A 27348-nucleotide genomic window follows, 5' to 3' on the forward strand; every position below is an offset into this window, starting at 1 on the left:
CCCTACATGACTGCACCACACTTCTTTTTTGTATGGTGAATCTAGAGCAGCTTCTAACAGCCCACTAGCAGAATATTTGGGGCTAGCCATGACTTCTGACTACAATACTAGAATAGAGATGGCTGACTCTAGAAGTTCTTAAAGCAACTAAAGCTTAAATATACCTCCTCACCTTTTGCAAATTGCTGAGAACCTGGCTATTCTGTGTCTGGGCTCGCCATTAGCCGGAAGTTAGATGTTGTTTGCTCTCCTGTTTTTATTTGATATACCTCTTTTGATCTGTAAACTGCCTTGGGTCCCATAGAAATGGTTGGTATATAAAACTTTATAATAAACAATTAAATAAATACTGTAACCTGCCACAGAGGCAGTCAAGCAGACTATCTAGAAGATTTGCGTGACTTTATATATTACCTTGTATAAAACATTTCCCAAAAGCAGAGTTTCTTGGGGAAAAACAAGGACGACAAGGCAGCTCTTTTTCAGTTATACATTTTAATTTTCTAGTAGGTACAATACTAAAATAAACACAAATTAAAAAAAGTTTATTAAAACAAAACTGTACAAAAAAGCAGTTATACTACAATTTAATTACAGAACAGTCTACTGTCCAAAAAGGCACTAATAATCCAGAATAGGAGATACAATGATACAGGACTCATTTGTTTTTTTAAGCTAGTTTTTAATCAATACAATAGAGCACTTGTTTCTTTCCCCATTCACATACAGAAACAAGGACTTCTTCCACAGTCAGTACACACTGGTATAAATATGAGCCCTACTTAGAAAGATGTAGTGTCTCTCTCACCCCTGGAAGAAATGGTAAGGGTCAACAGTATGGGACATGTAGCTTTTAAAAGAAGAGAAAAAGTATGCATGCACAAAGAACCATGGGACACTAAATGAGTGAGTGGATGTTACCATCCATAAAATGGATGAAAAAAAAAAGTCAAGGAAAGTTTGATATACAAAAGGCTCTCATATCTTTGAAAAGAGCTTATATGTAACTTCTTTTTTAAGCTGGGGAAGTAACTCTCAACAAAACAGTTATACTGGAAAACTGTTTAGGAATTTAACATCCTGCATGTTCCATACAAGAAGCTAGCATGACAGGAAAACATCTAGGTTTTTCCCTGACATGATGGCTCTCAATACTCTCAAATGGTTTTTCTTAGGAGCAAGCCTCTTCCATTTTCTACTCTTATATTTCATTATAGCCCGTCTTGGAATTGTCAGAAGAACACTCAGTATGGGTCTCTAGCATGACTGAACTGTGTTTATATCAACAAAGACTGCAAGGTATTAACCATTCTGGAAGTCAAATATACTTTAGAGGTTAGAAGGAGAGATGCAGGTTTGTGGGAACTTGGCTTGCATTAATCAAAGTAAATCCCTTGATAGTTTAAATTAACTGATAAACAAATGGCAGTTCCACTAATCTCTTTCCAAAGAGGGAAGACACATGAAAACTCAGAAACTTTAATCAAATATGAGATGGTTCTAATTTTGCTCTCTCATCACTCTACTCATTTTTTACAAAATGGCTTCCTCTTTAAATGTACTTGCCTTTTTTCTAGAAAGGTTATAGGATTACAAAAAATATGCACAAGATACTTTGGGCACTTAGACCATCCTGCTTTTGTCCAAATCATGGCTACACTAGTCTGCTGCTCAGTTTTCAACTGAGTAACAATCTCAACCTAGCCAAATGCCTTTGTCCTCAATTCCTGGACTTGTGCTTAGGAATTCCCAAATGTGTCTATTAAGGTCTGTCTGATTGACAATGACATTTTTTTTCCATACAGGAATGTCTTCACAAAGATATTTGGGATCTCAAATCAAAGACCAACAAAAGTCTTGATCAACTTTAGCTAAGTGCCAGGCTGCTTCAGGGAAATAGCAACTTTGGAAGCAACTATGGCCAAGTCCCAACAAAGCACATGTTGACATTACTAACAGCAGTCAGTTATTCAAACCTTTTGAGAGTTTCTGTATCTGCAAAACTAGTGGCAGCATATACCCTGGCAATGGACTACGGGAAGGATTGGGTGGGACAGGGGGAAGAAGAGAGAGACTGCAGCTTTTTCAAAAACTGTGTCATACATAGAGAAGACAGAGACAGAGAGATGAATGTTAAGAAAAATAAGTAGCAAAAGAAATTTGATTAAAAAAAATTCTCTCACATCCTATACTACATCCTCCTTCTGCTTAGCAGAAAATTGTACGTACACAAAAATACAAATACACAATTTTGTAGAACAGTCTGATTTTAATATATTTATATATATTTATATTTATATGAGTGGCAGGTTAGTTTATTATATGGAGCTTTTTGCACTTTTGGCTCATATGCAACAAGGCTTATAAATTCAGCTTTAGCTTTTCATTCAGGTTTTTATTTTTATTTTTTCTTCTTTATATAGCTTTTTAAAACAATTGTTTTATTTTTTTCACATTTAAAGCAGCATCCAATCTGCAATAAGAACTGGTGGCATCAGCAAGGGGGCTGGAGAGTAGGGTGATAGACAGTCCAGTGTCACATCTGTGTGTGTGTGTGTGTATGTATCAAAAAGGACACTGAAATAAAAGGGATTGTGGCTGCAAGACAGTGAGACACAGAATTACCTCTTGAGGTAGGCTGAACTCAGTTATGGCAGGCCAAAACAACACCAGGCAAAGTGTCGAACTGCCACCACAGTAGTGGATCAGAAAGGTACATTGGGGGGAGGGGGGGAGAGAGACAGGCAGTCCTGGAATGGAAGTTAGAAAATGCACAAACCTGGCTTGCCCACAAGCTACAGCAACCTGCAATGGATTACACTGAGTTGTATTTCAGCTCATATACAAGCTCAGAGTGGAAGGAAGAAATAAATCTGGTCCCTCCTTATCCCCTTACGCAAGGCATACTCACTTCTAATTTCCTAGTATAATGTCTGATGCTTTCCCCTCCCATTATCTTAAAAACAATGTTCTGGAATGAAAGATAACAGGTTTCTTCCTACATTGCTGACTCCTTTCAATGCAGGAATCCAGCCAATGCAGAGTCGAAATGTACTAATTGGGGGAAAGGGAGGGAGGAGTCACTCTTAAACATTTTTCACATTCATAAAAGATTACTGGGAATAGCTTACAACTTCTATTCTGCACATAACAGGAAATGCAGATGAGAAGTACAAAGTGCAGCCTTCCAACTAGGTGGCACTCTTTCACAGGGAGGAATAAGACGAAAGAGGTGGGCATGGACTTGCTACAGCAAGTCTTCTGTTAGGCTCTCTCACCATGGTCCTTCCAAGATTATAAAGCAGTCTTCCCCAGGCTGGTGGTCTCCAGATGTGTTGGATTACAATTCCAATTATTCCCAGCCCCCAGAGTCAAAGTCAAGATGAAAAGAGAGAGAGAGAAAGGAGAGAGAGAGAGAGAGAATGAGAATGAAGCAACTATGGCTTCGGTCCAGTTTGTTCCAGTAGTTAATTCACATTCTAGGCTCCCAAGTCCTCCCATATCAAAAGGGCAAACACAGGCAAGACCAGTGTCTCCCATACAAGATCAGGTTCAGTTATCACATTAGGCATTCTTAGAAATGGATACTAAACATGGGAAACAAACCAAGCAAGCAGATCCTGGGCATCCTGAAAAAACAGGGAAACCCCTTAGTGCCACCTGCCATGGAAATCAGCTCTTCCATCCACTGCAAATGGACCACAGGTCTCACTGCTGAAAACCACTTTCCAAAGCTAGTCTTGTTTTGAAAATGGGAGGATGGTAAGTGGCCTTGCCCATTTAGACACAAACTTCTAGGGGATAAGGCTATTGCTCCCCTTCAACATTACAAAGCAAGGCAGTCTTCCTCAGTCTGTTGCCTCTAGATAAGCTGCACCAGCTCTTATGGGACTCTGTTGTACTAGCTGGAAACTGTAGAAGTTGACATCCAACACATCTGGAATCCTGATAAAGTTAAGGGGCTGGGCTCTTGGATCAGAATAGGAATTTGCTTAAATGGCTTCTTGAGATCCACATAGAACATTAGAGTTTTTCTCAGAATTATCTCAACTGCAGAACAAGATGATCTTAGGAAGACAATAGGGTAGGATTTTCCACAACAAAAGTTGCAAGAACTTAGGGAATTGACAACCAACAAAAGAACTGGGCTTTCCTCTATTAAAACACTAACATGCCAACCAGTTATTGTTCCCTATCAAAAAATCAACTTAACAGCTAAATCACATGTTCTGATCACAAGTTTCCTACGTGTCTAGAAAAATGGCTATTATTAGTCTCACACAGAGCAAGTAACACATCATTAGAAGAAATATCTTCCTGGACAACAGATGTTACCACCATTTTTGCACTATGTTTTCTCTAGCTGGCTGACTGGCTTAAATTGCTTGCACAGTTCAATATATTTTTCTCAGTGATCAAAGGCTAAAACTCATAATCATTATGAATACTCCATGTTCAGAGGCAATATACTACTGAATGCCAGTTGCTAAGGGACTCACAACATGGTAGGAACAGAGAAATTGGTTTGTATGCAGTTTCAGTTAATACAAGTGTGGGAGAAAACTGTTCCACTGGAAGAAAGCTGATGTTACTCATAGAGCTGCAACTAAAATTTTATCAAGGGAGTCTTTTCAGGAAAGTTGGTTTCAACAAGCAGCACACAGAAATCCACTTATTGCCTTAAAAGTCTTTCCAGTCCAGAATGCTGAAAAGAAGAGTAAATAGTACAGAGTATTAAAAAAGAACACTATATTATTAGGAAGCCCTTTTTAAAATATGGAATTTGCTTCTAGTAAGAAATCTCTCATGTACTTGTACTGATAATTTTCCAACAAGCTTAGATTTCTCCAATACCATGTCTATGACTAAGAGGAAAGAATTAATGGAAATCAAAACATTTATAATATAAATAGGTGCAGGATGTACAATATGGAATGTGGGAGGAGGGGTGATATAGAATGTGGTTGTTCAGTTACAACCCTCTTCATGTGTCTGATCTAACAAATTCCAAAATTCACAGTTAGGATTCTGACTGGGAATCATGGGATTGTAGTCCCCATATTTTGGGGGAGCACCATATTGTAGAAGGCTATTCTACAAAAGTCACATCTCATATATTACATTATTCAAGTCTGAAGCCAATCTCAAAGCACTGTCTCTAAATCTAAGATTACAGAAGAGAGAACTGGGCATCTTGGATGTTCAAGAATTGAGAGCTATCCTTCCAGTAGCAGCAATATTACAGTGATCTCACAGAACCAGGCAGTTCGGCAGTTTTGAAAATACCCCAAGGCTATACCACCTATCAGCTCATGAGAAAATATAACTGAGATCACAGGCGGGTAGCAAGCTGAGAATTCAGACATAGTTAAAGGGTGTTTAAGATGATTCACAAGTCATACTTGCTCATGGGGCAAGTAAGATATTGTATTAGTATCCCAAATTCCTCAACTATTCATAACATGGGTCAGATACCTAATGGATCATCTTGAAAGGTCAGAAAGGTCAAAAAAAGCACAGGTAAAATGCTGTTGTCAGAATGCTCAGGTCGGAAAGACAATTTGGAAAGACAAGGAAAAATAAAACACTTTGGGGGTTCTGAAAATCCAAAGCAACAGAGGATCCTAACTGGAGAAGAAAAAAGTGCCAATCACAGTTTAGCTGTTAGTAACAGGAAGCTTAGCAGCTGCATCAGCCTCTGAATTCAGATAAAATTAATAGGGCATTAAAATGTGGTAAGAACTTGTAACCTGACAAACCAGGATCCAAATGCTTTTGTCGTTTGAACAAAGCTTCTATTGTATCTTATCTAAATGTGTCTTCTGGTTTATTGTTTCATGATACATTTCTTGCTGAGGCCCTCTTTTTAAAGATTCAAGATCTCTCAGCTCATGCACAATCCTTCTTTAATTAAGATAACTGTAGGCTAGCTATTGCCCCAATGTTTTAATAAGTTCTGCCTGCATACCTAAAGCTCGTTCATTGCCTCCTGTTACTTATTTCTATGTGTCATATATAAAAGTGGCTGAAACCAATAACTGTTTACCATAATTGAAAAGTTCTTCAGGCCAAGCCATGAAGATTGATGGTCCTTCCCGAATACTGTAGTACTAGGTAAGTAGGGAAAAGCTACAAGTTAACAGGGAAGACTGACTAAATTGAATGCTGAAATTTGCAGTGGATGGCTCATTTAAGGATTCTGTTACTAGTGTTCTTACTAGAATTAGCTGGTAGTGTCCTGTTAAAACCACATCCAAAGAAAGAATAAAACCTCAGTGAAGAGCAGTGCCAAAACAGCAGTGGCAAGAGTCCATGAGGACCTCATATCATCAATGTTTGGCAGTTTAGGGTATTACCACTGTAGTAACGAGAAGATAAAATTCCACTGCAGCAGCTACATTTTACCAGGTCATTTAGTCCACAAAACAAATCCCAAAGTTGCTTCACTTCTTTGTTACCTGCCACGGAGAGACACATTTGCTTGTCAATTTCACAAGAAGAAATTCTCTCTGCAGCTACCAAACAACTCTCACACTTTTCCCTGAGTCTAAGGTCAAAGCTCCTCATGGAGTTTGCCTGCTCTAGATAGACAAACAAGACAGACGACAACGGTTTGCTTATGCTTTAGTGACCAACAGTTGATTTTAAAAAATTACATATATTATGGCCGATGAAATGTGCAAGGAAAAAATGGAGCTGCAATATACCAGCAAAGCTCAAACATTTCAATTGGCAGTTAAATGGCCATGAGGAGGAGCCGTCATCAAGGATCCTGATGGAGAAACTCTGTGAACCCTCTCCAAGTGATGGAGATTGCAACTGGCTCCTGCCCTCGATTCACTGAAGAAACAGAGAACTCTAGCTCAGCCCTTAGTAATTATGGTCAGAGAGATCAGATGATGGGAAATAATCTCAGATGATATTTCTTTGCTTCAGAGCTGATGAGTAGGTCATTCTAAGCTACCTAGGTAGATAGTCTGCCCAGCATAAGGAGGCATCCATTATTCTTAAGCAAAAGTCAAACAATAGAGAATTGCTCCAGCCCCTTGAAAAGATGACATTTTATTTTTCATTATAGCCAGTCACTTTTTTCAAAATATATTCATATCAATCCATTTTCAAAGTTTCCACCTACTAATTATATAGCTAAGTCCTATCTACCCAGTTACTGAAGCTAGCAGGTACCCTGCTACATGAAGCAATAGCATCTTGGCAGACGCTCCCTCCTTATAAAGGATTTCTGAGCACTCAAGATATATGCAAAGAAAGAGAGAAACCATGGCTACAAATAAATTACCAGAGAATGGCAGAACTACCCAGCACAAGGCTGACATACCAAATGAGTAAATAGCCTGTCAATTTCAGGAATCGCATGATGTATTTCAACATCCTGACGATTTTAAGCCTTTGACCAGTTCTCTACAATTTTCTATCATCTGCCTCAGCAAAGCACAGAAAGGCTTGGTAAATGGAACTAGGCCACAGACAAACCACATTTCCCTATGTTAGGAACCGTTGAGCCAGCAGGGACTATATCATGGAGCAGTCAGCGGGTCAGTTTCAACCTGAAGTATCCTAGCTGCTATTCCTGAATGCACAGGCAGCTCTAAGGGCACAATGAGTGGGGAAGACTTCCTGTGAACGCTGCACGAAGGAGAATGAGAGAAGAACACAAGAAGAGGAAAACCACATGCTACGTTAAAGCCGTCAGGGAAGCTTCTCGGGTAACAGGAATGCCTTTGCATCCCGCCCCCCCCCCCCCGTCCTTCATTTCAGAACAGCTTGTGCAGGAGAATCCCCTGGTGCTATTCCGCCCAGGGCCATTTCATCAGAGATGTTCCTGATGGACTATGTTCAAGGTATATCATGGGATGATTCTGTAACATGAGCTTACAGCATTTTATTGTTGATTTATCCAATGATATTTATTTTTTAAAAAATGCTCAAAATACAAATATATATATATATTTATTTAAGAAAAAAATACCAAAGTGCTACATATGATCAAGATAAACAAAAAAACTCGAATTTGATTTTTATTTATTTTTTTTGCTATTTAGAAGTAGATTCATCTCACATTCCATCGGTATTTAATCACTAATTCTAATTTCCTGGACAGCCAATATCAGAATCCAATCTCAGATTGCCCTAACAATAGGAAAGTAAAAAAATAATCCTGTTTCCCAGGAGCACATGAGCCACTGAATCCTTGGCTCATGGCAACATCTAGTTCCTGCTGCAATATGGCTTCCAAGAATTAGCTAACCTGCTCAGTCAGGTACAGCTTTCCAGCTTCTGAAGAAGAACAGAACAAAGACAGAGACACAAAGAATGTGTGCCTAGGTTAGTGAAGTGTGAGAAATCATGGTGTGATATCTTGGGGAGCCAACACCAGAGACAATAGATAGGGATCACTGCACCCTCTAATATGCAAATAATGGAAATTTCTGTGTATGCACATTTCCTGTAACTCTAGTAGGGAGCGATACTGGGAGTTACTTCTTAATCCTTTTCTAGAGTGCACCATACTTTGGAGACAGGGTGTTGCAAGGAAGTAAGCAGTTACAAGATTTTCAAGGAGAGTTTTCTGCAACTTCTGATTACAGGCTGAACTGGAGAGATACTTCACGTTTCATCACAGTATTTGTGTGTGTATGTGTGTATGTATGAGTATGAAAATAACTACCCACTTTCACCAAAGCCCACCCTATCTTTCTACACAAATCATGTCTTTTCCAAGATAGATATTCTCCATGTGGGGTGACTAAGAGTATAATCTTAACTTATCTGGGTTTAAATCCTGTTGAACTCAGTGGGGCTCATTTATGACTGAACTGATAAAAGAACTGTGAATGATCCAATCACACCTAAATCATTCCTTGGCCATCATCACCCTTAGTGACAACCTATTGGAAGGAAGCATGGACATAGGTGGGACTCATTCAGAGACACAGTGAGCAGCTTCTTCTATAGATGGAAACTTTGGCCTAACTGGGGAAACTTAGGAATTGAGAAAAAACGCTTTATTCCTCCCATAACACAACTTGTAAAGAAAAGAGGAAGGCTATGTTGACCGCATCAGCAGCAAGCATCAATCAAAACAAGCTGGTGGACTTTCCCCCCTCATTCCCAACCAGCCAGGACCTTTGGAAAACAGCACTAATCCCATGGAAAAGCAATAAAGACTGTATTGCTGCACAGCCAAGAGAGGCCCAGCTTATTGGCACCTGGTAACGAGACGTTGACCACAGATCTAAGCTTTATCATCACCCCATTCTCTGCCCAAACTCTCAACCCAGTGGCCGTTATCCTTCAAGCCACTCAATCTCCATTGTCTCCTTTTGGTTTTATAACAATAACAAGAGAAAAATAAAAAATGTTAACACCAGGAAGTCTGAAGGATAATCCAAGATTGTATTGTTGTTTTTCTATAGATTTCGCCTAAGGTTTGGAATTGAGGGCTGCCTACGACACCTGGAAGCACATTCATGGAATGCTAAAGACAGAGCAGCAAAGGTTTTCATCTAGCTGAGGGGGGAGCACTGGGAGAGGGAGGTCAGTCGGCTTGATTAATTATCTGACTGGGAGTTAATACTGAGAGTTTATACGCAGAGTCAGAGGGCACCATGCCATCTTCACAGGACAAGACCCTAAACGGCAAACTTGACGTACAAGAGACTGCAAAGTTATATTGTAAAGAAGGACACATATTAGGGACCAGGAAAAAGGCTGCTAAGGTGCTACGTCTAAAACTAAGTTACTTTCTCATCTGGGAGCCCTCCCCCTCCATCGCGTCATCAGTCATCATCCAGGGCCTCTGTTTTGATCTCGCTGGTTCCTTGCCGGGCCAACGCCAGAATGGTGTGATTTACCGCTGCCATCTCCACGGCTAGTGAGATAGGGTCTTGGTGGTCGCTATGGCTAGTGCTGTCATCCTACATAAGTGGAGAAGGAGAAAGGAATGAAGAGGGAGGGGAGGAACAAGTCTCATTAGCATCTTCAACAATAATTTCATCCAATTTTAAAATACGTCTTATAAACAGTCCAAAGTTTTCATTCAATGGGCTGGGGACAGAGGGAGAAAGGGATTTCTTTAAAAAGAAATATCACACATCACATGCTAAACAGGCATTGGGTGAAGGGAAAATGGGAAGAAGGAGAAAGGGTATTTGGAGAAAATCTCATACTGAACAGATGAAAATGAAAGAGATAGAGCACCGAAGGCAGCTTCCTAGTCTCAAGTTATTAGGAGGCATAAAATAACCTACCAACCACCTGGATAAAACCTTTGGAAATTCTGCCTTTCTCCCACACCCCAAGTCCAAATTTGGGGGAGGGGGGAGAGAGAGAGAAAGAGAGAATGCTACATTCTGCAAACAGAAACCTAAACTTTTAAAAATGGGACAATAATACAAAAGTTAAATTAACTGTGCAATTTCCAGAAATTAAATAATAAGGGATGCATAATGTTCCAGCCCTTATCTAAAAATTTCAGTGTTATTTCTTTGTTTAGCAAGGCCATCAGTGCCAACTGACCTCACAATAACAATTTTTGCTTGGGTGTCTGTTCAAGTTGAAAAGTGCCTTGGTGACAGAAGAGTTAGTTAGGGAGCAGATAAGATTGTTTCAATTGGGTCTCCTGGAAACAGATTCTGCAGGACCTCCAAATTTCTTCAAATGAAGAACTACAATTTTATTCCATCACTATCCTATAGTACAGACTGAGATGTACAGACACAGCTCAGTTTTAGACAAATGTCTCTTAAACAAATGAATACACTTGAGCATTTAGAGAAATTCATTGACTAATGGGGGCTTTTTCAGTTAGAGAAGACAGTGATTTAGCAGCAGAAGTTATCTGTTTATGTGTTTGCATATGAGAGAGAGAGAGAGAGAGACAGGGATGGTGAAAGGATTGGCTGCTTCTGTACCATTTTTATGACACAATAGTCCAAACTCTTTCACTGAATTTGATGAGGGTCCAGAAAACAACAACTTCCACTGGTAATCCCTCCAATTTCACCCCCATCCCCCATTTCTCTTGTCCTTTTTTTTTACCTGCAACAAACATTGCAAGAGAAAGGATAGAAGAGCTATGTGATATCTTTTAACTAGAAGCACAAAACTTCATCTGGAAGCACCTTCTTTCTTACTGTGAGGAATTTCTACCTATTCTTTTACTTTCATTTACAGTATTAGATATTTTACAGTTTGTTGCTATCTAAATATAGGATGCTACCTAACATAGGATACTTATAAATCAAAACCAAAGAAAATTAAGAAGAGAAACAAAGCAAAACAAAATTAAGAACAAATTGTAGAAAGACTACTTTAAGCTGACCCATGTGGTTTTTATCCATTAAAACAATTTCTGCTACTTCATCAGCATTGCTCCACATGTAACACCTGCAGTTATAATTTCCTACTTAAAAGTTCTGCAATTCCAGACAGAATACAATTCAATACAATATGAAATCCTTGGAGTGCTGATTCTTTGAAAAAGGGGGGCAATATATATCCTCCAGTCACATGCAGGCTTTTTAATTTTTCAAATGGTCTCCATATCTATTGGATAGTTTACCACTGAAATTCGGTGGCAGAATTTACTGCAAAACTGGGTAGCAAATTTTAACAGTAGCACAATCTTAGGAGTTCATACTAAGTATTTTTAAAGGGTGTTTTAAAAAAATGTTTTTAAAAAAATTCTGCCCTGGCCACATTTTAGTTTTCTCTCAATAACACCGGTTTTCTTAGAGCCAGCTTCCACTCAAAGTAAAATGTGCTTCTTAACCCCCTCAAAGTTGCCTGTTCCTGGTTCAAACTATGTAAATTTTACACGTACACATTTCCAAGCACAAATAGCCAAGTATATGTGAAGGTACAAGAGCCCAGTGGCACTGAACATGCCTTGCATGCAGAATGTCAATGTAAGATTTTTTAAAATTATCTGAAACTCTGAAAAATTAACTGCTGCCTGCAAGTGTTGATAATACTGAGCTAGAGGGATCGATGGGCTAGTTCTGTGTTCATGGAGTACTGAAAGTCATATAAGAGTAGAATTAAAATGTTATGGCTATAAATCCACCTTAAATTAACTATAGCAACTGCACAACACACTATCCTGCACCAATTTACAATGATTTTTATATTTCTAAAGAGCCATACAAAACAAAATCTTGACAGGAAAACGGAACAGTCCAATACATGTTCAGTAGCAACTGGCCTGACTTAATTCATACATTTTAAGGATGTACCGTATTTATCGACATATAGCACACACTTTTTTCCTTAAAACATGGGGCTGAAATCCTAGCTGCGTGTTATACGCCGATACTCAAGCGGCAGGGCCGGGAGAGTGGAGCCTTCATCTGAGCCAGGGCTGTAACTGGGGCAGCTCCGCAGAGCAGGAGGTGAGCGGCGGGCAAGCGAGCGAGCGAGCGAGCGATGGGGAGTGCCAGTTTTTGCTCACGCGAGCGATGCGGAGCACCGGTTTTCTTCATTCAAAGAGATGCTTTTTCTTTCATATTACGTATTTACCTTTTAAGTGGTATAAATATGAATAAACAAAAAGTTCAGAGCTCCCTTTATTTTGCTTCCAAGTCATTTATTTTAAATTTAAGGTTTTTTTTACTCAAACTTCCTTCTTAAAATTAAGGTGCGTGTTCTACGCCTGTGTGTGTTATATGCTGATAAATGGGGTACATATAGTCTTAAAGGCTATTGAGCCTGTAAAGATAATAGACAGATTAAAATGGTTGTAAAACAAACTTTCAAACTACATTCCACAATACTATTTGAAAGAAATTATAGAAGATTATCTTCAGTAAAAAGAATAAAATATGAATGTAATCTAAAACCCAAGTGTCATCTCAATAAATCAGTGTTGTCCAAACTTGGCCACTTTAAGATAAGTGGACTTCAACTCCCAGAATTCCCCAGCCAGCCATGCTGGCTGGGGAATTCTGGGAGTTGAAGTCCACTCATCTTAAAGTAGCCAAGTTTGGACAACATTGCAATAAATTAAGAAAAACATGTAAGGATCCTGCTCCCATGCCTTAATTTTCCTTAAAAACACAGCATGGGGGCAAAGTTAATTCTCCTCACCATTAGGAAAGATTAGGTATAGCTTGATGGGTAAAATGGCAGCCCCTAAGCAGGGCCCTAGGTAGGGCCTTCAGTCTGAAGAGGCCTGCTTGGCTTGGTGTAGGAAGGAAGAAATCCTTAGTGTGGATGGTTCACCTGCAACTATCAAAGGCCCTAAGTGTCCATGCTCCTTCCCCTTCTTCTCCACTGCCATTCTTTCCCAATATCAATTCATTTTATTAAAAATATATCCATCTGGCTTCTCAACATATGATGAATCACAGAGTTAACTTGTGCTCTGAAAGGCCTAAATGACAAATCATAGAGCTTTTTCATAGCTGCTGCCAAAGGAACTGTTAATAGCACCTTATCATCAGTCAAATGTATAGAACCAGCAATAAGGTTGTGATGGATGGAGAGAAGAATATTATTTATCTGCAAGTATTACCAGAAATCCTGTTTTCACATGTATGGGGAGGGAGATAGTTAAAGCCTTTCCCCCACAGAGTCCTACTCTGATTCTGAATATGCGTGCTAATACCAGGGCTGAAATGTTGACTCACCCATGCTTTAAAGTACTTTGAACTAGAGCCAGAAATTCATCTGGTATAGAAGAGTTACATGTTCTGATCGTTTTGAATCAAATAATATTCTGTACCAGCTGAAATTTCTGAATGGCCTTCAAATCTGAGCATAGTTAGGTTCTGTGATCATTGCTGTCTTTTCTATTTTGAACTTAAGAGAGGCTGAGGTTTGAAAAATCTAAACAGACTACTGGATAAACATATTGCATTAAAATCTGGGGTGGGGTGGGGTGGGGGTGGGGGTGATATTTTTAAAAGTATGCACTCTCCAATACAGAATGATATCAATCAACACACCAAGAATTAGTCATTACATCTATTCAGATTTATAGAATATTCCCTCCCATCATATTATTCCAAAAGCCTCAGGAAAAGAACATGATTTTAGATGGAAAAACTGACCCCAATTCATCCATCCAACAACCCACCCATCCATCTAGCTAGTAATCTTTTTTGTTAAAATGCTGCAAGCAAATATTTACAATACCTATTTTGACAACTGCTGTACCATTCAAACAATGACAAAAGGATATATCTAAATTTGTATGGCAAGGGAAAAAACACAAGTTAAATACAAGATGCAAAGGAAAGAGGAGGACTGGATTTATCAGATTTAAAATTGTGTTTTGCAGCTTGTTGTTTGATCTGGATGAAAAATGGATGTTGCCGAGAAACAAGAGACTTTCAGAGTTAGAAGATCATGACCTGAGGTTTGGATGGCATGGATACTTATGGTACGATAAAGTTAAAATTATTGTGGATTTTAAAAATCATTTTATTAGACATGCCATATTGAGAATATGGAATAGATATAAACCCAGGTTGTGCCTGAAAATACCTCTGAGGATCTCAGCACAAGAGGCATTCCATAGAAGAGAAACAGCAGGCAAAGAGAAATGGTTAATGTACCAGGAGTTATTGGAAAGTCATCAATGGGGAATATAAGATTAAATCAAGAGAGCGACTAATAGCAGAAGGATATAGTTGTCAATGGTTTTCCCATTTACAGTTATCGGAAAGATTCAAAATGGATAAAAAGACTTATGGTATGGAGCACAGTAAGACAGAATTTGAAGTACAATTGTGCACCAATGATGAACATGGAATTGCTAAAATGTATAAACTTTTGTTGAAATTTGAAACAGAGGAAAAATAGGTTTAAAAAGGTATGATAAAATGGGCTAAGAATTTTGGTTATAATATACAGATGGATTAATGGGAAAATACATGGTTAAAAGGGTTGAAATTTACCTTATGTTACGAACTTAAGAGAGAATTTAAAAAAAAATATGTACCATTGTTACATGACCCCAGAGAAATTATCTAGAATGTATAAAGGCCTTTCAGATGTATGTTAGAAATGTGAACAACACAAGCATTTTATCATGCTTGGTAATGGTAAGCATGGACATGTAAAAGAGCTAAAAAAAAAATGGATTCAAATACATACATTGATACAGAGGGTTTTAAAGATTAATATTCAATTGAAGCCAGAACCTTTCCTTTTAGGATTGACAAACAGTTAGAAAAAAGCTACGGAAGATTATTTCAATATATGATTACTGCAGCAAGATTATATGGACAAAGATTGAAAGATTTGGCACTACCCACCATGGAGGAATGGTTGGTGAAATTGACAGAACTTGCTGAAGTGGACAAACTGACTTCTTTGATTGGAGAAAGGATAATATTTACATCTACTGGTGACTGAAAATCCCATATGGACTTTTTATGTAAAAATGAAAAAAAAAATCAAAACCTTGTGATTGATGGTTTTGATGATTAGATAGGATAGGAGAGAGTCATGATGTAACTTTAGAGAGAGAGGTTAAAATATAATTGTACTTATAACTGCTGTAAAGAATATTGGAAGCTACTTCTTTATATCTTTATATCTTTCTTTATATCTATCTCTTTTCTTCTATTTTCTTTTCTTATTGTACTTTTAGCTTTTCCTGTTATTTCTTTTTCATTTTCTTTGTTCTAATTCAGTTTGTATTAGTTCTTATTATTGCTTTTAAAACTTTTAATAAAAATTATATTAAAAATGATCCAAGCAAATATTTGATAGAATTTAAGGCATTCACATTTTCCATCTTCATGTGGGCTCTGTATCCCCTGCTCAATTCTATGGAGAATTTCAGGGACAGTTCTATGTTCTACCCAACAATCCATTAACAAGAGGGACCTGTAATCTTAATCTGCATGTGTTTGGTTAAAACAAGGAGGAACAACATTTGCTTCCTCATCATGATCAAGACTAACTTATACAACAACAGAAATGTGGTCACCAGGTTACTAGAACCCAGAATTAATTACTAGGCAGTGTAACATAAGCCCATGAAGGAACAATGAAAAAGTCGGAGCTCAATAAAACAATGTTTCTTCTTATAGTCTTAGTTAGATTTATGCAAAGGGTACAGAAACAGAAAGTTGGAAGTGGCCTTATGGACCCATTACACCACACCCTGCTACATGCAATAAATCCAGAACTAGAACATTCTCAGCCAATGGTTGGCCAACATCTGGTATATTCAGCCAGAGTAAAGCTCTATCAATCTGGTCAGCTGAGTGAGAGCTTGACTACAGAACAGAAAAAGAAACTGGAACACAACAAATGACTAATCTGTTCCTAGCTCCCTTCATTACATATTCAAGTTAAAGGCTTGTATTTTATTTGTTTTTATTTCCCATATTTCCACTAAAAGAACACTCAAGGAAGTTAAATACAAAACTATAATCCATGTACAAAATATAAAATTTCCATTAAAAACACACTGATCACAATAATGCCATCTAATCCAACCTAATCAATGCAGGAACCACAAAGCTAGAGGATTCTCAACAATGGATATTTTCCCTTGAAGATGACCAATAAGAGGGATGATCACAACTCTAGGTAATTGGCCCCCATCGTCAAAGTCTTCTGTTTCTCTTAATATTCAACCAAGATCTACATGTGTCTAGCTCAAACACATCAAAGACAGTCTAAGCATCTCTTCTGTGAGACAGCTCTTTTTCTATTCATTCTTTATATTCTCTTATTTTCCTCTTTAGCAAGTAGTTTCTCTTAGAAATTAAAAAGAACAGAAGAAAGTATTTTTAATTTCATTTCCTATATTTATATCACCAAAGACCACAGGTAGTCCCCGAGTTAAGAATGCTTGGGTTACAGATGACCCATAGTTAAGAACAAAGCCTACTGTAGCAAAATTTGAGTTAAATTCACAATGATTCGAGTTAAATACACAATGGTTCGAGTTCATTACACAATACTACTTATACAGTATTATACAATAATACTGTTCTAGCTCACATACAAATGTGACTTAAGGACAGACCTTGGGAATGGAACTCGTTTTTAAACTGGGGACTACCTGTATCTAGAATAGTTTCAAAAATAAGAACAAGTTACAAACTAACCGAAAGTGTGGGGAAAGGAGGGGGAAGGGAAACATAACAAAATATGAAGATCAGATGACAGCCATGGCCTATCAAGAATGTACAGGTGGTGTAGCTCAGGAACAGACCACCTGCTTTCCATGCCAAAGGTACCAAGTTCATGCCTTAGCATCTCCTGAAATGGCTGAGGAAACCTCATTATGTGAGACCTTGGAGAATCACTGTAAGTCAGTACATCAACAACACTGTGCTAGATGGACCAGTGGTGAAAGGCAGCTTCCTATGTTCCTAAGAATAAAAGCAATTTTTAAAATAGCATCTCAAGAGCAGGGACAAATTATGAAGAGGCTTCATCTTGCCTTAAAAACATGTTGGCACCAGGAGGTTAGATGGAATATTCTTGGTTGGAATTGAGCTGCCATGTTACCAATTTACAACAATGCATTAAATTCTGGGAAGAGGAGCATGCAGCTGTGCATTCATTGCATTGTGGGGAGGGTGGGTAAGGAGAGAGTAAAACTTGTATATCTTTATGGTATAAGCAGGGCTGTGTGTTCCACGTCAAAAACGTGATTCTGAAATTTATATTGAAACTAAGCAAGTGGATATGCTTTTATTTGGCCTGCGTCATTAACTATTTTCTTTTCAAGATTCAATTGTAATTTTTTGCAAGGAGTACATGATGGATATGATGTAGACATCAAAGTTACATACCCAATGACATCAGAGGGCAGAGGACAATAGTTGTTAAAAAAGGAAAGAGGACTGATCAAATCAGGGGAGAGCTGCTTGCCCCACCCTCCTGTTCCTCATACTTCACGGGCTGTTCAATGAACAGCATCACTAAATCTGACCATGCACATAAGCCCTCAGTCCAGAATGGTGAGGACTAAAAAGACGCATTCTTAAAACAATATCAAAAAGGATTTCTGAGGATGCACACAGCTCTGGTTACAGGGGCACAGGGGAGAAACAGACACAGTGTTTACTATGCATGGTGGTGCACATTTGGGGAATTCATCATGCCCCTGCATTTGGCAAATGTGTGCGAACAGAGTGTCAACTTGCTTGTTTTGAGCAGATCCTCCTGTCTTCTTCTAACTTCTCTGCTTCTCTGCCTCCCTCTGTACATCTTCCCTCCTCCTCCCCATTGCGTACTTGCCAAGTCTCCTGTTGTATGACAATAAATCCATGTGGGTGAAGGCTGGTCCATTGAGGGGGGGGATAGCTGTGTTTTCTGCCTTCCCCCATTGCACAACAGTATAAAAGGCCACATTATTTTAGGAGGCTGAAAGATGTAAGACACCCACCACTCCACATGCCCCCCCCAATCCCAGAGGACGAAGACCAGCCTACAGGGGGACTCTCCATATTGGAGCCCCCTGACTCAGCTCGCATACTTACCTGTTCTGAATAGTCATTCCCGTCTACGTCGTCACTGTTGGAGTGGCCTCCGGGACTTTGTACATCTATCCCATGACTCTCCAGGATTGCTGCTTCTTCGAAAAAAGCAAATTGATCCCTGAATTATCTGCTGCAGGGTTACCAATAAGGATGAAGATGAAAAACTAGAATCCTCACAAGTGGGGCATCTTGTTTCTTGTAAGAACCTCAAAGAAATACTCAGGACTATTTTTTTTTTTTTTTTAGTTTAAACTCAGCAGCAAGAAAACATTAATTCCACAAGCCAAATTCTGCCAAAGAAAGGTGACTACGCAGATTTACTCAATTTGCAGAATTTCTCATGCAGGCTTGGATAATCTCTGACTTTACATAATTTCCTGTTGTCTTGCTAGTGCCTGGGGAGAGACAACTGTCTTTCACAGGATACCGAAGTCCAATTTCCTGGGAATCTTTTGGAGTTGCCTCTGAATTTGGAGATTTCAGCAAGTGCTATTTATGGATTCATAAGGACTGGAAACTTTCCCTCCAAATGAAAACAGCAATTCTTAGCAGCTGCATTCTGCACCTGGCATCATGGTTTAGATTTTCTTCCTGCACTCCTGTAGAATCATATCACACACAGAGCTCTTCCTACCAGATAGGCTTCAACCTAGGAGGCCCTTCTTAAGAAAGGGACAAAATCCACATGTGATTAGTGAAGCCATAATCCAAGTAATAAAACAATGTCTCTCTCATTCTCTCTATGTAATGATTGTGACTATCCGTTTTCTACAGTTCTGATTGTGGCTTGATGGTTCTTACAATAAACACACCCCTGTAGTGAGGCCCCCTTTTCATCTTCATTTCAATATGGTGCAAGCCCCTTTTGTGCAAGTTGTTGCACTGTTAAAAAAAGGAAAATTAATTTGGTTGGAGGAGCATAAATGCCAATTCAAAAAAAGAAACAAAATCAGTTTCTATCCAGGGTCATCAGCCTTTGCAAATATTTTATAGCTCCAACTGGACTTCATAGCCGGCTCAAATCACTTGGCTGCACAGCCTGCGATGCCTGTCCCTTGCAATGGTAATATTCTAAGGTGCAACTCACAACACACAAGTTACATGAAAGCCACGATGTGCTCCATTATCTTTTGTGAGGTTGCAAAGCATCCTAGACTCATGCTACTTTATTGATGTGCTACCTATACCACTGTTTGGCTTTCCCATGCTAATGGACAAAATCTGCTGGTTTCCCTCTGATGTCCCCCCCCCCCTCCAGGCACCATCTTGCCATCTCATCCTAAAGAAGTATAAGAACATAAGAAGTTCCCTGCATGGATCAGCTCAAAGGTCCATCTAGTTCAGCATTCTAGTTCCAACAATGGCCAGAGAGATGCCTCCAGGAAGCCCACAAGCAGGACTTGAAAGGCAGTGCTTCTCTCTTGTGGCTGTAGCCCTCAGCAACTGGCATTCAGAAATACATTGCATCTAAAACTGCAGATTCCAAATCACCATCACAGCTAACAGCCAATAAAAGCTCTTCTGCTCCCTTTGGCTCATACCCTACGAAAAATAATTTAGTTGAGGGGCAATCACCGTATTGTGTTAAATTGTCAGAAGTATGCTTTTTTTTATTTTGCTCCGTCTTGAATCTGCTATCAGTCAATTTCATTGGAAGAACCTGAACTCTTGAATTATTAAAAAGGTACGGAAGTCTGGGGGAAGATTTACACTAGAGGTTTTTCCCCGAAAGGATACACAAATTAAAAATTCAAAGCAAAAAGAAATTAATTTATGTAATTAATTGCACATTTATATGTTAAATATTTTATATGATAGATAGGCACATTTAAAGCTCCTTTTCTGCACAATATGTTAAAAAATTGTAATGTTATTTACTATTCTACAATATCCAAAGCATTTCAAACTTTGGAAAGTGCCAGATACCTGTATTATTTATTAGTATACAAGAAATGCTAATTAAAGTGAGGACGTTTCTTTAAATATTTATTTTCTCTAGCAGAATGTTAGGTGCTATATGGTATTATATTTGTGACTGTGGTGAGATGATAAAGAGGGAGAAGGATGTGAAGGAAAACTAAATTGGGAGACACAGATGGGAACATGCCATTGTTCATGGCACCAGAAGGGCTTAATCAGAAAACACACCAGTCTGTGGTTTAGAGTGATCATCTGTAAGAGACATATCCATGGGGAACTCAGCAGACAATTATGCAAAGCTTTCTTCCTGCCCAGCTGTTGTTGCAGCCATCATTCCCAGTTTTAAACTTTTTTTTTTAACCAGAAACAGCAACCCAAATAGGCACGTCGCTGCTTCACTGGCACATGGTTATCACCATTTGAGATAAAGAAAGACTAATCCTTCCATCAGTCCAATTTTACCTTAAAGAATTCACTATACATCTGCAGGAGATACAAACAAGGTGGAAGGAACAAAAATGCTGTGACTCCTGCCATCCAACTCTGTGACTAGAGATCAGAATGGAGAGTATCCATTGTTCACCTGCTCCTGTTCCATTTGCATGGCACATGGAGCTACAGCCAAGGCATGAAAACATAAACCACAGTTTCAGATTATAGTTATGTGAAACAGTTTAGCCTATTCCTGGGCCTAGAATAGGTTTGGACAGCAGGCTAAGCCAAGCCTTATACAGATTTGTGTGACATACAAACTTGTTCAATGACTTGAACAGCCTTTGCTTCACCGTGAGGACAGTGGGAGAGTTAAGGCAGTTTTTCAAAATAATCCAAATGCAAGGAAAGCTTTTCACAGCAAACTGTTGGCCCCAAGCAACGTGGTACATTGTAGAACACTTTGAGGCACGTTTTAGGGTTCATATGTAGCACTTACTATTCTACTGGGCCTTATTACCACCCTAGGTATATTAAAAATTCATTATAGTATGGCCTAATATTCCCAGGTAATCACAGTGGTGGACTAAATATATTTCATCCATTGATCTTTTCAGCAGAGTAAGTGCAGATCAGTTTCCAACAAAACTGGAAGTCTCCAGGTTTTCTTGAAAGACATGATGAAATTCCCTGACCTAAGGGACTTAAAGATGCTATTATACACATATACCAATGCTTTTTGACAACATCTTAACATTGATGAACTGTTCAGTATGGTTTAGTAAAAACAGAGGAAGAGAAAAGATTTGTTTTGACCATGTTGTCAAGCTTTTACTTAAAAAATATTATCAAGACTGTTTTCCTGTGAAGAAAAGTCAATCATGTTCCATCTTTCTTCAGCAGTTCTTCAAGGCTGTCTGATACATTACCAATATTGGCTCGCCTCTTGATTTCCTTCCTTCTATTGGCAAACCAGTTGTACACTTTGAGGGAAGTAACTCGCTCCAGGTCAGACAGCTTCTTTCCTGTATAAAATAAAAAAGAAACCATGATGGTATATTATTTGCTTTTAGAAGCCCCAGGACAGTGCAGGACAGGATTTCCCAAACCATATGAGAGTTTCTTTTCTAAAACACATGCTTAGTGTTCTTTTATAGCAGCAGTGGACAAACCTAAAAACAAGGGGTGAACCTAGGGCCACTTTTAATAGCTTTGGGGGAACTGAGGGCTACAAAATGAGTATAACCACAGCACATGTGTAAGAGTGCCTAGGACTGGGGAGGGGAGTTTCGAGAATTTTAGGACTTAAACTAGTCTTCTTGGGTTTCCCATCCAAGATGGCTTTCAGTTTTTAGTAAACAGTCAGCAGCAGCTCTGAGATTCTCCAGAAAGGGACTTAGGGCTGCATGTTGCTCCCCCACCTTATTCCCAGAGCCACATGCAACATTTAAATCCCACCCTACTTTTTATGCTCTTGAAGCACCGTTTGACTATACTGTTGGATATTAGTCAATGCAACTGCCAAAAATATCCTGCCCTTTTGAGGGTGGAAACAGATGAACACTGTAGCACAAGAACAAGAAGTTTAACACTGTTAATTCAGCACAGTTTGATTTTGTTTTTGTTAAAAATGTCTTGACATCTTTTGAACCTCACAGTTCTTTGAAACAGAGAAACACTTTCCTTTTTGAAATACTTCCAAAAAACTGAGGGTCTCCCCGCCCCCCCAATCTCTCTTCTTTCCCTTCTTTTTAAATCTTGTTCAAACAGAAATTATTCCTGGGGTGGAGGAGGACGGTTGAAACTCAAAATGCATTGGGTCGTTTTTGAAAATAGTAACTAGGCGTTGATGGCATATTTGGATACTGTATTTCTCTTTCATTTTGTCTAGGACTGGTGCAGTTTTTCAGTCTATTTCTGTGATAACCCATGCATGGACAATTGAGTTGGGACCAATAAGAAAAAAAAATATGTTCAAGTAAACAAGGTAGAATCATAGGCAATCTTTCTAAGAAAAAAGAAAAGGAAAAGGAAAAGGAAAAGGAAAAGGAAAAGGAAAAGGAAAAGGAAAAGGAAAAGGAAAAGAGAAGACAACAACAACGTAGCCCCTTCTTGGCATTCTTCTGTACCTGGTTTCTGAATCACTGCATTACAGGCATTTGCAATTTCTTCCCTCTTGGCCTCATCGGGATATTGATTCTCATTGAAGTAGCTACAGAAACAAACAGAGTGTGTTTGTCTTAGAAATCCTACTCCCTGTACCCACACAAAATAAAGACAACAATCCCAAACCACAGACCTTTGAGAAACTCTGTATAGAGAAAACAATCACGAATTTTGAATGTACGAAAGAGAGAGACTGTTTGCTCTTTTCAACAGAAGGGAGGGCTGTGAAGAACAGACCTCTTCAGTGTTTTGGATCTGAAGGGGGGGGGGGAATGCCCACGTAGTACCTGTCAGCAACTCCTTAAAGCAGCTGCCTCTTTTCCTGGAATTATTGTAGTATAATTCCAGGAAGAGAGACATTTGTCCTAAAGAGCTGTCAACGCTTTTGCCCCTTCAAATCAGAAAAGCCGCAGAGCTATAGTGCATATCAGCTTCACACAGATGAGCCAATGGTCAGAGTTCAAGCCAGAGAGAGGCAACCAGAAGCACTTCGAGTTCTTATACACTTACTGTACTCTTCTTTCAAAAAGGAAATCCTGCTGGTGATAGTTAGGTATGTATCAGGATTAAGAAAAGCTGTCACCATTAAACATGATTTATATCTGGGCTTAAAAAGAGATTTACAAATTGTGAATTAGCATTACTTGCAAATGTCACTAGCAAATGTGATAGCAGCCATCACATTCACCATCAACAGATGCATAAGTATCCATGTGAGGAAGAAGGGAGGAATGTGTCACCAGCAGATAAAATATGTGCCAACATATAACTGACCACTTAAACAATATGCTGGTGAGATTTATTAAAAATTACTTAGAGGTCTTGGTCAATGGAAAGTAACATCTTATACAAGACTAAGTATATAAACTGGAGCCCAGCAAGCTCCTAAACTGCATATCAGAGCATAGATCTGTCCAACTTCAGGACTGAGTTAGGGGCATGGGCTGCTCCATTCCAACCCTTTTCTGAATTATATTTATTTATTGGATTTATATTCCATCTTTTCAGTTACAGTAGCTACCAATCAAAAGAATAAAATACAATATCCAATTTCAAAACATAGATAGTGCACCATTAGAAACATATCAATAAAATCAACCCTTGCCTACCCAATTAAAGTCCACTAAGGAGTCATCCCAGCTGACCCATCAAAAGCTTGCCCAAATAAAATCATTTTGACCTGCTAGTGGAAGAATAACAACTTTTATCCTGCCAGGGAATTCATTTTTTTAATTGATCCTTTCTCTTTCCCTTATGAAGATTTTAAGGAAAAACAGGCAGAATTCTGTCCATCTGCTCACTGAGAAATATGCTCATGACCTCCAGTGAGTTCAAAGGTACTGGCATAACTAATAAGCATTAGATTGCTATTGATAATATTTCTTAAAATGTACACATTTTGTATCTAATCCAAGAAATCTGGCTACAGGTCTGGATCAAGAAGGTCAAGTCCACTTGCAAAATTCAGTTCCATCCACATGCTGCTGCTTCACCTCTCCATCCTCTTGGCTCAGAGCCCTCCAGCCTCCTCCGCTATTTTGGATTTCCAAAGGATGAGTCTTTTCCTTTGGGTTTCTCTTTGGTCTCCCTCATTCGCTAGTGTCACATTTTTCAGACTGAGGGGACTGCTACAGGTAGAAAGAGTTCCTCCAGCTATGCCCACCCAGAGAGTTAGGTGGCTGGCTATGCCTCAGCTGGCTTGGCTACCTCTTGTCTCACTGGCCCCAGGAAATCTGGTGTGGGGGGGAGGGTACAGAAGCGCAGGGCAGAATGAAGGAAGTGAAATAGGCAGCAGATGAAGCCAAAACAGGCAACCAGAGCTGCTAGATCACAAAGCATATCTTTCCCATTTTGGATGCTTAAAAACAGAAGCCAAACATTAACATAGGTGCACAGAAGTCCTACTGCTCCTGCTACAGGTAACAGATTTAGGGTGTTAATGAAAGCCAGCTAATTAATGGCTACTGAAAGTATAGTTTTTCTATTTTTATTACCTGAGAGGATGGAAAGGCATTTCCAAAAACAAGGAACGCAGGACGGGAAAAATGAAAAGAAAACCACTATATCCCAGTTTTGAAATTTGGCTTTTGCTCCATTTTGTGGGGTAGAAGTTTGAGAACTCCTTTCTGTTCCCCATCCTTCTCTTGGGTGCTGCTTCTCCCCTTCCTTTAGGGAGAATTTTCTGGATATTATGAAGACAGGTTGTGAGATATAAAGGCTAAAGATATGTGACTGCTGACACCATATTAAAGTAGCCCCCACTTTCAAATTTCTATCAAAAACTATTAGACTATACTAGGCTCAGAATGCTTTGAAGCAGTAAAGAAAAAAAAAGTGTATGGGTAAGTAGGTGGGGTAGGGAAGGAAGCAACAAGATGAGCAGAATGAATGATTACAAAAGCCCAGGGATAAACCTTCAACAAATGCAATTGTGCTTTCTAGACAAAAGGCGCCCGTCAGGATGGCGATGGCTGATTGCAGAGGGAATCAAATGATCTCTTTTGTGTAGGGTGACAGTAAAGGATGAAAATGAAAAGTGGCCAAAATATGTGAGCAGGACGAAAATGTGAAGCAGTGGTAAAAAGGCTGAAATATCCTTGAAGCAGTTCATTTCTATGATTTATGTGGGACCTAGAAATACTGCCAACTTGGAGAAATCTGCACCATCAGAGACAGTATGAGCAAAACACTGGGAAAATGCATCTCTGATTATTGGTTAGGGAAAATAATCTTTGGCTCTGCATTAATGCATCCTACATTGTGTGAAGTGTCACCATCCATCCTGCACACACAAAATTTCACAAGGCAATTGCACATTTTCAGTATAAAACCTTGTTTTCCCTAAAACATCTACATTTCTAGTTACATAGATATGGAAGTCATTTCAAATAGGCAGTATCATTCAGAGGTTCTGTCTGATCATTCCTTCTGCAGGGCCATTTTGTACTGCTTATCACCAGGGCTCTGTCCATTTCTATACTCTTACCTCAATAAGCATGGATGAGTCCTGCTCAGTAAGCAGGCCGTGCACTTTTCCAGGATGCTCCATTCCATTCCATTCCTTTTTTTTTTTTTTGGGTGGTCCCTCAAGTCGCCTAACATTATTGACATCAAGCCACAAAATCACAAAAGTAAATTGGTCCATTAAAGCTTCAACGGGCTCAATGCATTTATTACTGTTTTAACCCTTCTCCACTCTCAAGAAAAGGGAGGGGAGAAAGGAACCCCAAATCTTACCTCTACCCCCATTAAGTGATATTGTTATATCACTGCCCTGCTCATGTGGCCTATAATCACTTAAAAAATTGAAAGATTGAAGTCAACTGTACAAAGAAAGGAGCCTTAATGATATACATAATGATTTGGTAGCATCATACCTGCCAAGGCTCCAAGAGACAACCTTTTACAACAAAATAAAGTAGTAAAAAATCTCACATCTTTTCAGATTAAAAAAAATTAACATCCAGGCATTGTATGTGCACAATGGTCCCTAAAGGACAGAAAAGCTTCCAGGCTCAAGTGCAAATGCAGTGATTAACAGACTGAGCTGTAGTCAGAATTGGAAACTTCTTGTTTTATGATTTCCCTGGGTGGCCTTTAGTAAGCCACTCTCTCTTGTCTTTCCTCTTGCATTTGTGATATTGAGAAAATATTATTGATCTGATTTACTGAATGACGATAAAGGATTACAAACACAAACGATTCAACAATCCTCATTTATTCAGATAACTTTAACTGTACTGTACTTGGTACTCATAAATTGGGATTGCAACTTTTTGCTATTTGAGGATGCCTTAGTAAAATATAAGTTGTGAGAATTGCTATCCTTCACATTCAACCTCATTACCCCAAGAAAGCTGAATTTGCACCCTGGAGTTGAGAGGCTCCATCTACACACATACATATATAAATACCATATATTACAGAGCTGTCTGATTCTGACATTGGGGAGGCTCATTCTGAAATTTTAGAAAATTCTGATTTGGAAGAATTTATCTTAAGGATTGCCTTCATCCACACAAGCCTATGCAGGACATGAGATTAACACTGGATGCTCTACCCTGTTACCCTGAGCAATATCAACAAATGGAATCAGAATCAAGGCTTTCTTGTGGTGATACCATTACTGTAGAATTACCTCCTTATGGAGTTATCATCGGCTTCTCTCTTCCCATTTTTAGAACTGTGTTTTAAAAAATGGTTCTGAAAGGGTTTTGGTAACAGCACCTACCTTTTTATGGATTAACTAGGTTGCTGGACTGATTCAATGTTAACATGTTATAAGGTGCTTTTGTTGTTATCCTTTTTTACTGTTTTAAGCTGCCTACAAAATTTATGTTGAAACAGGAATAAAAAT

The 27348-nt window shown here is 38.9% G+C and overlaps 1 protein-coding gene across 8 annotated transcripts in view; it reads right to left on the reverse strand.

The window, feature by feature from the left end:
- Nucleotides 1–476: 476 nt before the first annotated feature.
- HMBOX1 (homeobox containing 1) overlaps nucleotides 477–27348 on the reverse strand; it is a 128633-nt gene continuing 101761 nt past the window's right edge. For 3 of the 8 annotated variants that reach the window (XM_088152540.1, XM_088152542.1, XM_088152543.1), the window contains 5 exons: nucleotides 22955–23037; nucleotides 21755–21850; nucleotides 18474–18568; nucleotides 18138–18239; nucleotides 477–9935 (listed from right to left, as the gene is read on the reverse strand). In XM_088152540.1, coding sequence (XP_088008666.1) covers nucleotides 9798–9935; nucleotides 18138–18239; nucleotides 18474–18568; nucleotides 21755–21850; nucleotides 22955–23037 — 514 coding nt within the window. In that variant the 3' untranslated portion in view covers nucleotides 477–9797. The remainder of the gene's footprint in view (nucleotides 9936–18137; nucleotides 18240–18473; nucleotides 18569–21754; nucleotides 21851–22954; nucleotides 23038–27348) is intronic. The other 5 variants (XM_088152545.1, XM_088152544.1, XM_088152548.1 and 2 more) reach the window with 5 other exon arrangements.

The sequence above is a fragment of the Python bivittatus genome, unplaced genomic scaffold, assembly GCF_059951505.1.
Source record: "Python bivittatus isolate LINGU-HERP-01145 unplaced genomic scaffold, Pbiv_v1 ctg000690_np1212, whole genome shotgun sequence".
Lineage (NCBI taxonomy): Eukaryota > Metazoa > Chordata > Lepidosauria > Squamata > Pythonidae > Python > Python bivittatus.